The 15041-nt window shown below is 57.5% G+C and overlaps 1 protein-coding gene across 1 annotated transcript in view; it reads right to left on the bottom strand.

Annotated features, from left to right (window-relative positions):
- The window catches only part of OSBPL5 (oxysterol binding protein like 5), a 75114-nt gene that overhangs the window by 9622 nt on the left and 50451 nt on the right, over positions 1 to 15041 (bottom strand). The window contains exons 7-14 of the mRNA XM_007949331.1: positions 14085 to 14169; positions 10500 to 10674; positions 9970 to 10177; positions 8446 to 8630; positions 7815 to 7896; positions 5707 to 5805; positions 5061 to 5157; positions 2146 to 2244 (exon numbers count right to left, since the gene is read on the bottom strand). Coding sequence (XP_007947522.1) covers positions 2146 to 2244; positions 5061 to 5157; positions 5707 to 5805; positions 7815 to 7896; positions 8446 to 8630; positions 9970 to 10177; positions 10500 to 10674; positions 14085 to 14169 — 1030 coding nt within the window. The remainder of the gene's footprint in view (positions 1 to 2145; positions 2245 to 5060; positions 5158 to 5706; positions 5806 to 7814; positions 7897 to 8445; positions 8631 to 9969; positions 10178 to 10499; positions 10675 to 14084; positions 14170 to 15041) is intronic.

Here is a 15041-nt window from a genome sequence, read left to right as displayed (position 1 = left end):
AGCTGTGTCGTTGTTCAGCAGTCTGCCATGCTCTGCTGACCCTGGGACTTTCAATGGACTTGAATTAATGGCCTGCCATGTGGTTTGGTAACATCAGGACTGTGCCATTTTATTTGTCAACCTTGGGCTTGTTAGCCTTAGCAGCCAGTAGCTGCCTGAGTGAAGAGAAGCCTCTAGCTTCAGTGAGCTGGGAGCAAGAGGCAGAGCTGAAGCTCAAGGTTGAGGGGCTTTCACCCAGCCCCTAGAGCCTATCACTTTGAACTCAGACTTAAAGCCTCCAAACTGTAAGAGAATAAACTCCTGTTTGTTAAGGCATCCCATTTGTGGTGTATTCCTGTCAGAGCAGCACTAGGGAACCAGGACAGGTGGAAATGAGCTGAGTGTCCATCCATCAACAGATGGAAAAACACAGTGTGGCCCATCTATACAATGGCATATAACTGGGTCATGAAGAGATGCTGTTCTGACGCCCGTGAGCCAACAGAGTGGCTTAACTTCAGAGAGGAACTATTCGGGATAACTTTGTGGACCCCAGCGGGATACACCAGGATAAAAACAATGGCAAATACTGAACCACACACTGGCTCAGCCATGATGGTGTTGGCAGCAGGGCTGGTGTGTCATTCTGAGACTAAGTGTGCAGTGTGGGAGAAGACATTGTCAGGGTGATATCATTGAACACTGGGCTGATGGGCATGGGAGAGGAAACACACAGAGGTAAGATCGACAAATTAAATAAAATCCCCTGCCATCTTGAATCTGGACCACAAGTGTCAGTGTGGACACGTGATCTGGTTTATCCTAAAACACAAAAGGCTGCCATGCTCACGTCACTGGAGGGAGAATATCTGGCCTCCAGAGTGTGGTCTCCAATCCCACTTCTGACTAGAACCTGTGCTCCCCAGAGAAAGGGCCGACTCAGCTCTGACACAGGAAATGCCCAGGGGTTCCTCTGGCCATGCCAGGAGCAAGGACTCCGTCTCACAGCAGCCCCACGCATGTCAGAGGGGAACTGTGCTCTATACAGTGTTCAGGGGAACCATGTTCCAGAGGGTTTTCAGGGGACCTGTGCTCCAGAAGGCTTTGGAAACCCTGTGGGGGGTTGCTATGAGTCAGAATCACTCAATGGCAGTGAGGGTTTTTCTTTCTTTCTTTCTTTCTTTTTTTGTTTTATTTTTAGGTATATACCCAGAAGACCTAAGCAGGGACACAAACAGATACTTGTACACCAGAGTTCATAGCAGCATTATTCACAACAGCCGAAAGGTGGAAACAACTCAAGTGTCCATCAACAGATGATGGATAAACACAACATGGGGAGTATCATTCAGACATAAAAGGAATGAAGTCCTCATACAGGCTACAACACAGACCTACCCTGAAGACATTATGCTAAACGAAGGAAATAATACACAAAAGTACAAATATTATATGATCCCACTTATATGAAATACCTAGAATAGGCCATTGCATGGAAACAGAAAGCAGTTAGTGGTTACCAAGAGGAAGGGCGAGGTGGTGGAGAGTTACTGCCCAATGAGCCCATAGTTTCTGTTGCAGGTGATGAATATTTAGAAGTAAATAGTGGTGATGGTTGAGCAACACTGTGAATATAATTAATGCCACTGAGCTGTAACCTTACATGGTTAAAATGCCAAATTTTATGTCACATAGATTTTACTAAAATAATATATTTTTTAATTTGACCAATAGCAAAGATACTACCAACTCTCATACCGCTATTTTTTTTTCTAGGCTTAATCAAAGCCATGACTTCAAATTTCAAAAAGTTAAAAAAAAAACAAAAAACAAAAACCTCAAACCGTGACACACTAGTGAAGTTGTAGAACACGAAAGACAAAGAGAAGACACTAAAAGTAGCTACAGAGGAAACAGAATCACATTAACAAATAGGCAGAGAGTTCACCCATCATCAGTCACAACAAAAGCCAGGAGGCAGTAAAAATCTTCAAAGAGGAGAAAAAAGTTATACCCAGCTAAACTATCACTGAAGTATGAGCAAGTGAAATAATGCACTCCAAACACACCCCAACCAGAAGAGTTCACCCGGCAGGCGCTCTCACTGAAGGAACGGGGGGGGGGGCTCTGCCCTCCGTGTGGGGGCAGCTCAGCCCTGCCTCTCACCTTTGCAGTGGGCGTAGGGCATGGTGATGGTGTAATCCTCAGCTCGGTTCAGGAAGGTGAGCGTGGCCTTGCCGTCCAGCAGAGCTGTTAGTGAGTTCCCTGCAGAGGGAAGGGGCAGTGGGACAAGTGAGTGGAGACAGGTCCTCAGGACCTGGGGACCATACCTCAAAGTCACAGGCTCTGAGCTCTCTTCCAGAAAGTCTAAAGAGTTCCTGGCACATCTGGCAGGGTAACTGTGGATGAGTCCTCTCTGAGCTTCCAGTTCTGTAAAATCCCTGTCCAGGTCTGATGGGCCATCTGTCCTGATGAGTTCTTTAACCTGCCCCATGTTAATGTTTTACTTCAGTGACTTGTTGTTGTCATTGTTGTTATATGCCATCGACTCATAGCGACCCCTCCTCGAGTTTCCGAGGCAGTATCACTATGGAAGGAGATTGCCCCATCTTCCTTCCGAGGAGTGGCTGGTGGCTTTGAACTGCCAGCCTTCTGGTTTGCAGTTAAGTGCCTTTGGGCACTTTTCCACATGGAGCTGGCACCCTTAGGGGACCCTTGAAAACAACTTGACTGCCTACTCTAATTTTAAACACTCCTGTGAACACTTGGCTGATAACCAAAAGGTTAGCGGTTCAAACCTACCAGTGTCTCCACAGGAGAAGATTTGGCAATAATTACAGCCTTGGAAACCCTATGAAGTAGCTTTACTTTGTCCTACAGAATTGCTGGGATTTGGAATTGACTCAATGGCTAGGGGTTTGGTTATGGAAGAGGGGTTAAGAGCCACCACAATGGATTCAAGCATACCCACAATTATGAAGAGGTACAGGACTGGGCAGTGTTTTATTCTGTTACATGCAGGTTGCCATGAGTCAGACCCAACTTGGTGACGACAAACAACAACAGAGTAGAGGGCCAGACCTCCCACCATGGCCTGAGAATCGCAGCCACTGTGAGTGACAGGTGGACAGCGTGTGCTGACCCGAGCACTGGCTCTGAGAGCAGGCACCACAAGTTCCCTCCCGTGTACCCTGAAAACGCTGTGCACACAGAGGAACTGAGCACACCTGCTCGTAAACGAACAAGTGTGGAAACAAACACTTTCTGAGTGCCCCCGCTACCGGGCTGCAGGGCAGTGCTGTCCAGAACTCTCTGTGATGAGGGAACTGTTCTGTGCTCTGCTCTGTGATACAGAGGCGTGTGGACTGAATTGTGTGCCCCAAATCTGCACTGGAATCCATGATGGTTAATGTGATGTGTCACATGGCCAGGCCGTGACTCCCTGTATTATTTAAGTACCCTCCATTTGTGATTTGATGTACCCATCCCCCATTTTCTGTGTTGTAAATCCTACCTGTGTTAATGAGGCAGGATTAGGGTGGGGTGTAACCCTAGTTGGTCCTTGACAGCAGTTGTACCTTTGCTCAAGTCACCACCCTTATCTGACGCAAGAGGAGTTTCCCTGAGGGTGTGACTGCATCCCATAAACACTGATGCTCTGCTACAACGCCCTCTTGCATTGGCTCATTATCATCTGACCTCCTGTTCCTGGCACTTGAGCCAGCAGCCTGTCGTCTGACCTGCCAAGTCTGGGATCTGCCAGCTTCCGCAGCCCTGAGAGCCAGCAGCCTGCCATCTGACCTGCTGACCTGGGGACTGGCCAGCTGCCCTAGCCCTGTGACTCAAGTCTGCTCCCTGACCTACCGATCGTGGGGTCATCAGCCCCTGGAACCAGGGAGAAGCTTCCAGCCTGATGCTTGACACACAGATTTGGGACTTGGCAGCCTCCACACTGTGTGAGCTGTTTCCTGGAATTAGATCTCCCTCCACACATGCACGCACACACACACACGCACACACGCATGCATGCACGTACACGCTTCACTGGTTTTGCTACTCGAGAGAACCAGGCCTGAGGCAGAATCCTAACCCTTGCACCTGTGGATGTAGTCCCATTTAGGAATACGATTTCTTTTGTTAGTTAGGAGCCCATTTCAGTGTTGGATGGGTCCTCAAGCTGATCACTGTAAGTGGTGGCACCAGATCTGACACAGAGACGGGCACGGGCTTGAGAACTACGTGAGAGCTGTCCACACGCCAAGCAATGCCTGGGCTGCCAAGAAAGGAAGCCCTGATTTGGACTTTTAACCTCTCGGCCTCTGAGACAATACATTTCTGTTCATCAGAGCCTCCCCCGTGTGGTGTGTCTATCACAGCAGCCCTGGGAGACTGAGATGGCCACTGACAAGCCCCCATGTGTGCTGTTTCCGCCACGGCAGCACTGGACAACTGAGGCAGTCACTGATAAGCCCGTACGTGTGCTGTTTCCGTCACGGCAGCACCGAGAGACTGAGACAGTCACTGACAAGCCCCCATGTGTGCTGTTTCTGTCACGGCAGCACTGGACAACCGAGGCGGTCACTGATAAGCCCGTATGTGTGCTGTTTCTGTTACGGCAGCACTGGACAACCGAGGCGGTCACTGATAAGCCCGTATGTGTGGGTGTCTCTCACAGCAGCCCCGGGAGATGAGACAGGCAGCCACCAAGCTGCTGAGCACTGGTGATGTGGGTAGTGTGACTGAAACTGAATTTTAAATTTCGTCGACTTTTAATTAAATACTCTCCTGGCTGCCGGCCGCCCTATTGGAGAGCGTAGTCCTTACTTGCACATTTTCTTGCAGGTCCTCTCTTTTGACTCTCACCCATCCCTGCAAATGGTGCCTACGTTATGGCTGGAGAGTGTGAGGCTGGGGAGGGACCAGGCCTTGACCCCGTTCTGCCTGGCCCCGGGTTCTGCCTGGCCCCGGGCTCCGAGCATTTCCACCACCTGTGTGGCCCCTGGTGGTGAGGGGCATGTAGATGGTCACCACCGGAGACGGCCTCACCCTCTGCCCAGCCCACCTCTGCCCAGCGTCCTCACCATAGAACTTGGACCTGGCCGTGATGCTGCCACCGATACAAAAGCCATCCTTCCGGTTGCTGATGTGGAAGGCAGACACAGGCGGGTGGTGGGAGACCTGGAAGGGGCAGAAGGGTGGCCCAGCGAGGTGAGGGCTCATTGTCCCAAGGAGAAAGCCTCCCTGCCACACATCCCGCCCAGGCCCAGAGCTTGCCCAATGTGCCTAAGGAAGCCAGGCCTGAGTCACGGGGCCTGGAGCAGACTGGGATTACTGGCCCTCTCCCTATGGGGGCCCCCTGAGGTGCAACTAGTGAACCTGCTCTGTTGCTAACCAACAGCTTGCAGGGGTGAGTCCACCCGAGGTAACTCAGACGGAAGGGCCGACAAGCTGCTCCCAAAAGACCTGCCATTGAAAATCCTGTGGGCGCAGTTCCACTGTGACACACACAGGTCACCAGGAGTCAGAGGTGACATGACAGCCATGTCCCATCCTGTTCTCTCTGTGGAGAACTTCCATGCTGTCACAGACCAGCTCAGTCAGTGTTTTCTGGGAGAACCCCCAGGCCGTGGGCAGCGGTGAAGAACTTGAAGGCCGCTGCCCTCTCGGCCCCGCCCCTGCCCTCTCGGCCCCGCCCCTGCCGAGTCTGCTGGACATCGGGACCCTTGCCTGTTCCGCGATGTAGAAGGTGTGACTGTCGGTCTGCGGGTGGAACCAGCGGCAGCGGAAGATCTCCCCGAGGATGGGGTTGTAGGGCTTCTTGATCCCCTTCAGACAAGGGACAGAGAGCCTTAAGGGAGGAACCTGGCAGCTTGAGCCTCTGAGGGCAGACCATGCAGGCAGGGTGGGGTTGGAGGGACAGCAGGGTGGCTGTCCCCAGCCTGGGACCAGATGGGACCGCAGAGCAGCACCCACTTTTGCTTTGGGGAGAGTATGCTTTTCTCATGGCCCCACTCTGGTCTGGCCTGCTTCTCTGCTCCGAGTGGGCAGGGACCCCAACAACTCTCTTGTGGACTGAATTGTATGCCCTCAAAGCATGTGTCAACTGGGCTGGGCCGTGGCTCTTGGCATATGTGGTTACCCTCCATGGTGTGCTCTGGTGTCGTTACCCTGTGTGCTGTGAACTCTCACCTCTGTGATGTTAACGAGGCAGGATCGGAGGCAGCAATGTTATCATTAATAGTCTACAGCACTAGGTTGTATCTCGAGTTGTAATCTTACGAGATATAAAAGAGGTTAAGCAATCGAGCAGCCACCAGAGGGCCTCAGCACCACCAAGAAAGAAGAGCGAGGAGCAGAGCGTGTCCTTTAGACCCAGGGTCCCTGTGCTGGAAGCTCCTAGACCTAGAGCAAGACTGATGCCTACACACACGGACATCTCCAAGGAATACCGGGCCCAGAGACTCTGGGAGGAGACAAGGACCTTTCCCAGAGCTGAAAAGAGAGAGAACTCCCCTAGGGCTAGTGCCCTGACTTTAGACTTCCAGCCTCCTGAACTGTGAGAAAATAATAAAATTTCTGTTCATCAAAGCCTCCCCCTTTTGGTATTTCTGCTATAGCAGCACTAAGACTAAGACACCCCCTTCTCCCTGGATGTGGGGTGGGGCTCCCTCAACTTGCTCAAACCTGAGGCTTCCCGTGACTCCTGAAATAAAACCTCTAGTCTTCTGGCCTGCCTGCCTTCCTGGCGCCTGGCCCCTCCCCTCAGCTTCAGATGGGCCCTCGACCCTCTGCTCCCCAGATGACCACTCTGCTCCTGCAGAGGATGTGGCTCCTGCCCCATCTCCACCTGGCTGCTGCTTCTCGTTCTTCAGCTTGAACCCCTGGATCTGTTCTAATGAGGCCAGTCACACCTCACCTCACCCCCAGGACCCCAACCCTGTGCTCTGTGTGTGTGTGTTTGTGTGTGTGCCATCGGCCTTGCCCTGCAGGCTGTGGGCCTTGAGAGCACAGGGGGCAGGTCTGTGTGTCCCAGCACTGGCCTGGGGCTCAGCACACACAGGAGGTGCTCCATGAATGTTTTGGGGTTGGCCTGCGGCAGGATGGTCACCTTTCTGACTGGCCCCTGCAGCCCATGGTGTCCCATCAACTCCTCACCAACCCTCCAAGGCTGAGCCTACGGCCCCCACTGCCTCCTGCCCAGAGCCTCTGCCCGTGAGAAGGCCCTCCGGCCCAACTCCACGCTCCCTGTGCAGCCAAGCGCCTGGGCACCATGGGTCTGCCAGGCCGCAGGGGCTGTGGCCCAGCCCTGCAGGCACCAGGCAGTCAGGACCTGGTGTCACCCCAAACTGTTGCCTGACTTTAGGGCATCCCTTCCCCTCCCTGAGCCTCAGTTTCCCCACCTGCACAATGAAGCGGTGGAGCCAGAGTTGTGGTTTTCAAACTAGGGTGCCATGGAACCCCAGGGCTCAGTGTTGGGTTGTGGACGGGGCAGAGCTGCGGCCCCTCCCTTCCCTACAACCAGAGCAGCCTCACTGCGTCCTGGTTTGGGGTTCTAAGGGGGCCAACCACTCAACAACAAGCCATGCACTCACAAACCCCAAACCTTCCTCCAAGCTCAGTGCCTCACACGCCCCGGCCTCTCCTGCACCTCTGTGAGGCTCTGTGTTTGTGGGGAGGTCGGGACCACCCCTGCAGCCTTGCCTGCTTTGGGGGAGTGGGGCCTTGCCCCCCTATCTGAGGACCTAGGCCACCGTGGGGTGACCTTCAGGGTCACAGGGGGTGGCCCAGAGGCAGGGGTGCCAGGAAGGTGCTGAGCCGACCCACGGGTTCCTCACCTTTGGCTTTTTGTAGAAGCCTGACAGGTACCATCGCAGCACATGCTTCATGCGGCCATAGGCATCCTCCTCCAGCGTCGCCCTGTGGTGGCAGAGAGCCCCTGAGTCCAGGCCGGGCCCAGGCTGCCCACTGCCACCCTGAGTGCACCCAACCACTGCACACTGGCCCCTGGCCACTACACCTTGGGCCCACTCTTCCTGCCTGGTTGGCCCTGAAGTGAGACGTCCCTTATGAGGTGGGTCTCCCTGACCACAGGATTGGGGTCCCACCATGCTGCCCCTGCCTCTGTGGAGGCCCCAGCTGCTCTTGCCCTTCCTGGGGCCCTGGGCCTGGCTCCTGAGTGTATGGTGACGGGCAGCCCTCATCCTGAGGCCCCAGTGCAGGGCTCAGGGTGCATGCCACCTCCAACCCTCCCCTCCCCCAGGTCCTCAGGGATAGAGCACCTCTCAGGGCCAGAGCCTGTGGGGACAGTGGTCAAGGTCAGCCTGGCCCCGGGGGTTAGTGGGGCAACCAGAAACCTCGGTGGGGCAGGCAGGTGCTGCGGGGCTCCGGGCACCAACCTGCCACCCATGGTGCACCTTCTCCCCACTGGGGCTGGGGCCTTGGCGGGCCGGGCGCACGTGGGCTCACCTGGAGAGCAGGTCGGCATGGTAGTAGTAGTCGGACAGCTTGTTGAGGAAGGAGCGGGGCTCCAGCACAAACGTGGGCAGCACCACGCGGGACAAGTCCATGCCTGGCCGCAGCTGCCGCAGCAACACCCACATCAGACTCCGGTTCTCCTCAGACACGGTCTCTACCTGAGCCGCCTCACCCACCTGCAGCAGAGCCCCCACTGTAAACCAGCCACCCTGCCACCACATACCTCTGGCCTGTCTGCACCTGGGGCAGAGCCCTGGAGCAGGTGGGGTGGGCGAGTGGCCGCCGTAACCCTGTCACCCCGAAGACACACACCTCCAACTCCATCCCACCTGAGTGACCCCTTCCCTGGGGACATCCCTCGCTCTAGCCAGGAGGGCACCCGGGGCCTGGCCCAGGCCTAGACCGTAGACCCCGGCCCCTCACCCAGTGCACCTGGGCGCCCCTCTTGGTCTGGGAAGACCCCTCCCTTCTCCTGAGTTCCAAGAGGAGCTACCCCCAATCCTGGGATCAAAACCCTCTCTTTGGATTTTGTGTGACTTTGTCACTGTGCTGGGAGGGGCCCTGCCCCGGGGAGAGCTTGACCACAGACGATTTCTCAGGGCACTGGCATCGGACAAGACTACTGTGGTCGTCACAGAGCCAAAGACAAGGTCCTCTGAGACTGCACTTGGGTCCAGACGGAAGCAGAACACGGCCTGGACCCCTGCATGGCCCAACATCATCTCCCGGCCAAGCCGCTGCTCCTGGTCAACCACGGCTACCCCGCTCTTGTCCCGTCTCCGCTCTGCGTCGTGACGACACTAATCCTGACAATACCCACCCGCGCAAAGCTCCGAGTCCTGAGTGTCCTTGCACACGCCTCTCACTGAGACCCCTCGGTGCCTACATCCGCTCCCCCTCGGCATCACAGCGGGTGAGCCGATCCACCCACTGCTCCTGAAGGTACCACCGCCCACTTCCTGTCCTGAGGCCTGGGCACTCGTTCCCTCGCCAGGTCCCCTCCCCCTCTTGCCACCCAGGTCTCCAGTCCCCTTTACAGAGGTATCCCTGACTGCATCCCCATGACCTCACCCAGTGTGTCTCCCCTGCCCCCCATGACATCCTCCCCCTTGGTTGTGTCTGGTCTGTGTTTCCTGTGGGGACAGGGACTAGGTCTGCTCCCTGACCAGGTGTGCACAGGTGCTCAGCTGGTATGTGGACTGGAACCTGCGCGGCGTGGGCTCTGTCTCCCCACGGAGCCGAGCTGCGGTCCCCAGACTGGGCCCCGGTCCCTCCAGAGCCTCACCCAGGTGCGTCCCAGCCACAGTGCAGCTGCCTGTCTGCAGGGAGCCCGCACCCCATCTGCGGTCCCTGTGTCCACCCACTGGGCCAGGCAGGGTGAGGTGAGAGGACTATGCCCACACGTGGAGCCTAGCACAGCGCACGGCGTGGGCAGCAGGGCCCGACTTGGGCACCGCACAGCCCGCCCTCGGCACACCTGTCCCGCCCGCTCCGTGGCGACGGCCCACCTCTCACCTCCCCCAGCTCCTCGCAGGCCTGCTCCACGTACGTGGTCCCGTTCCGGGCCGGGCTGCCCCGCGGCTCTGACTGGTCGCTGCCGCTCTCGGGGGTCTTCCGGCGGTGGTCCTGGGCCTCGTTGTCAGACTCCTCGGCGTTCTCCTTCTCTGACTTGTCAGAAAATGCGTCGTTCTCCAGGTGGCTCACCAGTGACGACCCGTTCAGTCTGGAGGGTGGATGGGAGGGTTTGTTCCTGGCCCCAGGAGAGGCTGAGCACACCCACCCCGGCCGGGCCCCCATCACTGCGGAGGGTCTCACATCCTCCCCGAGTTTAACCGTCTCCACTCCACAGTGTTGGCCTGTCTTATAGACAGTCAGTGCCTGTCCGGGCCAGTGGGGGCTGGTGGATAGAGCCAGAGCCCTGTCTCCCAGTGGGAGGTTTGGGGGACAATGTCTGAGCCTCAACGTGCTAGCCCCCCTTCCCCATGTAAGAGGAGACTCGCGAACGGTGAGTGTCGCCCAGAGTCCCCGGCACCCCGCCTGCTCACGGGAACAGGTCCCGCTCAGGGTGGTTGTCGGCCGAGCCGGGCAGCCTGTAGAGCGCCGAGGGCGACGTGTCGGGCGAGGAGCTGGGTTCACTGTCGCAGGTCTGCTTGCAGGCGCCGAGCCGCAGGAGGCTGGAGCATCGTAGGGCCAGCTCCAGGGCATCCAGCCAGCAGCGGCCTGCAGGGCAGAGCCGAGTGAGCAGCACGACAGACCTCCAGCCAGTACAGCGAGCGACCACAGCACAGAGGCTGCTCGCTTACCCCACTCCTACACCTGCCCGATAGAGCCCCCACCACTATGTGGGGACCTCACCCCGTCCCCTCTCCAGAGAGTCTTCCTGCCCCTCAACCCGCCCCATCCCCACCAAGTAGGTGGTCCCCACACAGCTCAGACACCAAGGAGCTAAGGCCATGGACTGTGTGTGTGTCTGTGTGTGCGCATACGAGTCAGTGTGCGCGTGCATCTCTCTGTGTGCATGTGCATGGGTCTCCGTGCATGTGCATCTGCATGCGTGTGTGCAAGTGTGCATGCATCTATGTGCATATCTGTACGTGTGTGCACGTCTGTGTGTCTCAATGTGTGCATATGCATGTGTGCATGTCTCTCTGTGTGCACATGTCTGCGTGCATGTCTGTGCCCAGGCACATGCAGGTGTGCATGGCTGTGTGTATGCATATCTCTCTGTGCGTGCATGTCTGCGTGTGCATCTCTCTGTGTGCGTGCATGTCTCTGTGTGCGTCTCTCTGTGTGCGTGCATGCGCATGCATGTCTGTGTGCTCAGGCACGTGCAGGAGGTGCCACTGGATGAAGCCGCGCATCGGAGGGGCCCCGCAGTCTGCTTAACACACTTACAAGGACCCAGAAAGGCTGGGGGAACCACTCAAGGTCACCTATCCAGCAAGACAAGCTAACAGTGCAACCCAGGCAGGGCCTCCTCCGGGGCTGGCACACAGGGGCTGGGTTGGGAGGAGGGCTCGCCATCCCCGGGAACTGCCTGCTGCAGGCGCAGGAGCCTAGCTGTCCCGGAGCCTCCTGCTCGCCTGGCGCACAGGCTGGAGGGGGCCTGCAGCCTCACAGGGAGGCTGGCTTGTGTACAGACGCCTCTGGCTGGAACCACAGAGGCAGCTCAGGCCCTGCCCTTGTCCCTGTGCCTGCTGCCCACCTGGCAGAGGCAGCCAGGTCAGACCAGCACCACCGTGTGTGTCCCCAGGGTGTTAACTGCTGGGGGCACCTGGGTCCCGCCCAGCTTCCCCCGCCGTCCTAGGGATTATGAACGGTGGCCCCGCTGACAGTCATCTCCATTTTATGAATGGTAGCCCCGCTGACAGTCGTCTCCATTTGGACCATGAACAGTAGGTGACAGTCCTGATGACATCATCCAGCGAAGGGCTCCGGGGTCCCCTTGGTGTGGGGCACAGGGTCAGAGGACAACGAAGGGGCTTTGCTCCCAGGGGCTTTGAACTGGGGTGCTTCTCTCCACAAGCAGTGGCGTGGGGCCCGGCATTCAGAGAGGCATGCTGGGAACACGGGGTGCAGGGTCCCTGGCATGGCAGGCCCTAAGTGGTTCCTGTTCTCTCCAGGGGCACCTGGATCCCCCAGGTTATTGTTGCCTGGCTTGGAGCCAGAGCAGCCCCCCAAACACTCCTGGGGGACAGGGTAGGAAGGGCACAGTTGCTGGGTTGGGCAGACCTGGGGGCTGGTGCCTGTGTTTTGTGGTTGCCAGTCCGAATGCTATACATCCTCTGAAGCCCATCCCAAGGCCACTGTCACCTCCTCCAGAAAGCCCAGTTTGATACACATGAGGCTGTGGATGCCTTCCTCTTGACCACACCCCCACCCAAATCCAGGACTCGGCTCACTCTAAAGCTGAATCTGCCTTGTCAGACAGCTCCCTGCCCACCCCCAGACTGCGGGATCTATGAGGACACGGGCTGTCCTGTCCACCCCAGGCCCACAAGGGGGCTGGAGAAATGGCCGTGGAATTGAAGGGACTTGAGGCAGCAGCTGAAGGGAGTGTGGTGTGGTGCCTGACCACCAGGAGGCAGCATGCACTAGCAGGAGAGGACGCCTGCACACAGCTCCAAGCCAGAGACCAGAGCCCCAGTGGCCAAGGACAGTCAAGATTCAGTGTCTGCCCCGGGGTCCTGCTCATCTGGACCCGCCAGCAGATGGGAGCTGGGGGTGCCTGCCCGAAGGGCTCCAAGGGAGGGAGGCCAGCTGCATGTACAGAGAGCAGCCGCTGGATGGCAGCATGGGACAGGGCACGGTGGTAACACAAAACTGCAGTAAAATTGTTTTGGCCACATTACCAGGACGGACCATTCCCTGGAGAAGGACACACACGTGGTAAAATAGAGGGTCAGTGAAAAAGGGAAGACCCTCAACAAGACGCACTGACGCGGTGGCTGCGACAACAGCCTCAAACAGCAAAGATCGTGAGGCTGGTGCAGGCTTCCTTCTGTGGCACGTGGGGTGGCTACGAGTCTGAGCCGGCTGGACGGCACCGAACGCCACCACTGCTGCGGCTACAGGCCTGAGTGTGCACACCCACAGCAGGGGGGTGGGTCTGGATTTACGCCCAGGCTCTAGCACTTTCTTGCCGGCAGTTTGCCCGTGCCTCAGTTTCCTCATCTCTCAAATGTGGAGAACGGGAAGGAGGCTGGGGGCTGGCACTCTGCAGCCGTTAGCTGGTTGCTTTATAAACCAAGAAACAGAACAAGACTCCACTGCTGTGGAGTTGACTCGGACTCATGCTGACCCCACGTGTACAGAGTAGAACCGCCCGTAGGGTTTTCTCGGCCGCCCTGTGGCTCAGTGTTTAAAACCTCAACTGCTAATCACAAGGTCAGTGGTTCAGATCAACGGTCGCTCTGCGGGAGAAAGATGGGGTGGCCTGCTCCTGTAGAACTTACAGCCTGGGAAACCCTACGAGGCAGTTCTACTCTGCCCGTGAGGGCCGCCACAAGTGGGATCAACTCGATGGCACTGGGTTGGTTTTTTCTTTCTTTATGGATACAGGCACTGAGTTCAAACCACCATATGTGCGTTAGCAGCTGACTGCGGATGGCCTGCAGCCCCCAGGGACCTGGTGCTTTACACAAGGTCACTAAATTCTCATCACAGCTGGGAAGACAAAACCAAGAGACCAAACTCGGGGCTATCATTTCAACTCACAGCAACCCTGCAGGACAGAGCGGAATGGCCCCGGAGGGTTCCCCAGGCCGTCATATTTAGGGAAGCAGACTGCCTCATCTTTCTCCCAATGAGGAGGTGCTGGGTTCCAACCACTGACCTTCTGGCTAGCGGCTAAGTGCTTTACCACTGTGCTACCAGGGCTCCTCTGTTCTTGGGGAGACAGGTGTCCCCCCCAATTTCTCATGGGGAAACTGGGGCTCAGGAAGGGGTACTAGAGAGTAGCAGGCTGGCCTGGCCCAAGGCTGGCTCATCGAGTGACTGGTGGGCCTTTTTCTTGGGTGGCCGTGGAAGGGCTCATGTCCACAGCTCCTCTTGCATCTTGGAACCAGGGGCCATGTACAAGGGTGTATGGGCCTGCAGGGGGCCCACTGCAGGCGTTCAGGGCCACTCACCGTCCGACTCGGAGGCGGCCCTGAAGATCAGGTAGCTGCTAGGGAGAGGCTGTGTGATGGAGCCCACGCTCTCGCCTTTGGGTCCCTGCGGAGGCAGAGATGGCTGTCACACGTGGGGACCCCCGGGGACAGGCGGACATACGGGTCACACTGCCATGCAGACCCTCACTCAGATTCCCACAGACACCCCCGCGACTCCTGGGTGGGGGTCAGGCACCCAGCCACACAGGCATGTGGGTGGCCAGAGAGGTGACGCTCTGCCCTTTTCAGTCAGTGGCTCTGAGCTCCCATCCCCAGCCTCCACAGCAAAGTCAAGTCCAGGAGGCCTGGGGTTTCAGAGAGAGAATGAGTAATTATCTTAGTATAAGCATGTCCCATGCAGTATCCGGGACGCCCTTCTGTTACATTTAAAACAATGACCCATTTCCCCGAAATCCAGAGTTGACTGGGGCTCTCAACTTTATGAGCAGCTGCACCCGATGGGTCCCAGGCTGGGCAGCCCCAGCTTGGAGAGTGCAGCCTGGGCTGGAGCAGGCACAGCGGCCCTACCCTCAGCCAGGCCTGGGGCTGGAGGAGGAGCCCTGCGCGGCCTTAGCCCCACGGGCCACCTGATCCCGAGCACCCGGTGTTCCACACGGAGCACCGCTGACCACGTCTGATCCCCTGGCTGAGCCTGGGGCCTAAAAGGATGAGAGGCTGGTGCCGACCCTGCCGATGGGCAGTGACGTGCCGGACGGGGAGGCGGGCCTGGCTGACGGACTGCCCTCTCTAGGCCCCTTCTCCAGCTTCCTGGCTTCTTGTCAAAGGCTCTCCCTCGGTCTGGGGCCTGGCTCCCACCCACAAGTCACAAGTCACCTTCATGGCCCCCACAGCCAGGTCCAGCTACCGTCCCCCTTACATGTCCCATCCTGCCCACCGGCCACCTTCTCGGGCTGCACGGACATGTCCGGGGGCCCT

The sequence above is a fragment of the Orycteropus afer genome, unplaced genomic scaffold (assembly GCF_000298275.1).
Source record: "Orycteropus afer afer isolate SDZICR_OR568_19922 unplaced genomic scaffold, OryAfe1.0 scaffold00244, whole genome shotgun sequence".
Lineage (NCBI taxonomy): Eukaryota > Metazoa > Chordata > Mammalia > Tubulidentata > Orycteropodidae > Orycteropus > Orycteropus afer.
Note: the sequence above shows the minus strand (reverse complement) of the source record. Positions and strands in the feature narration are given on the sequence as shown.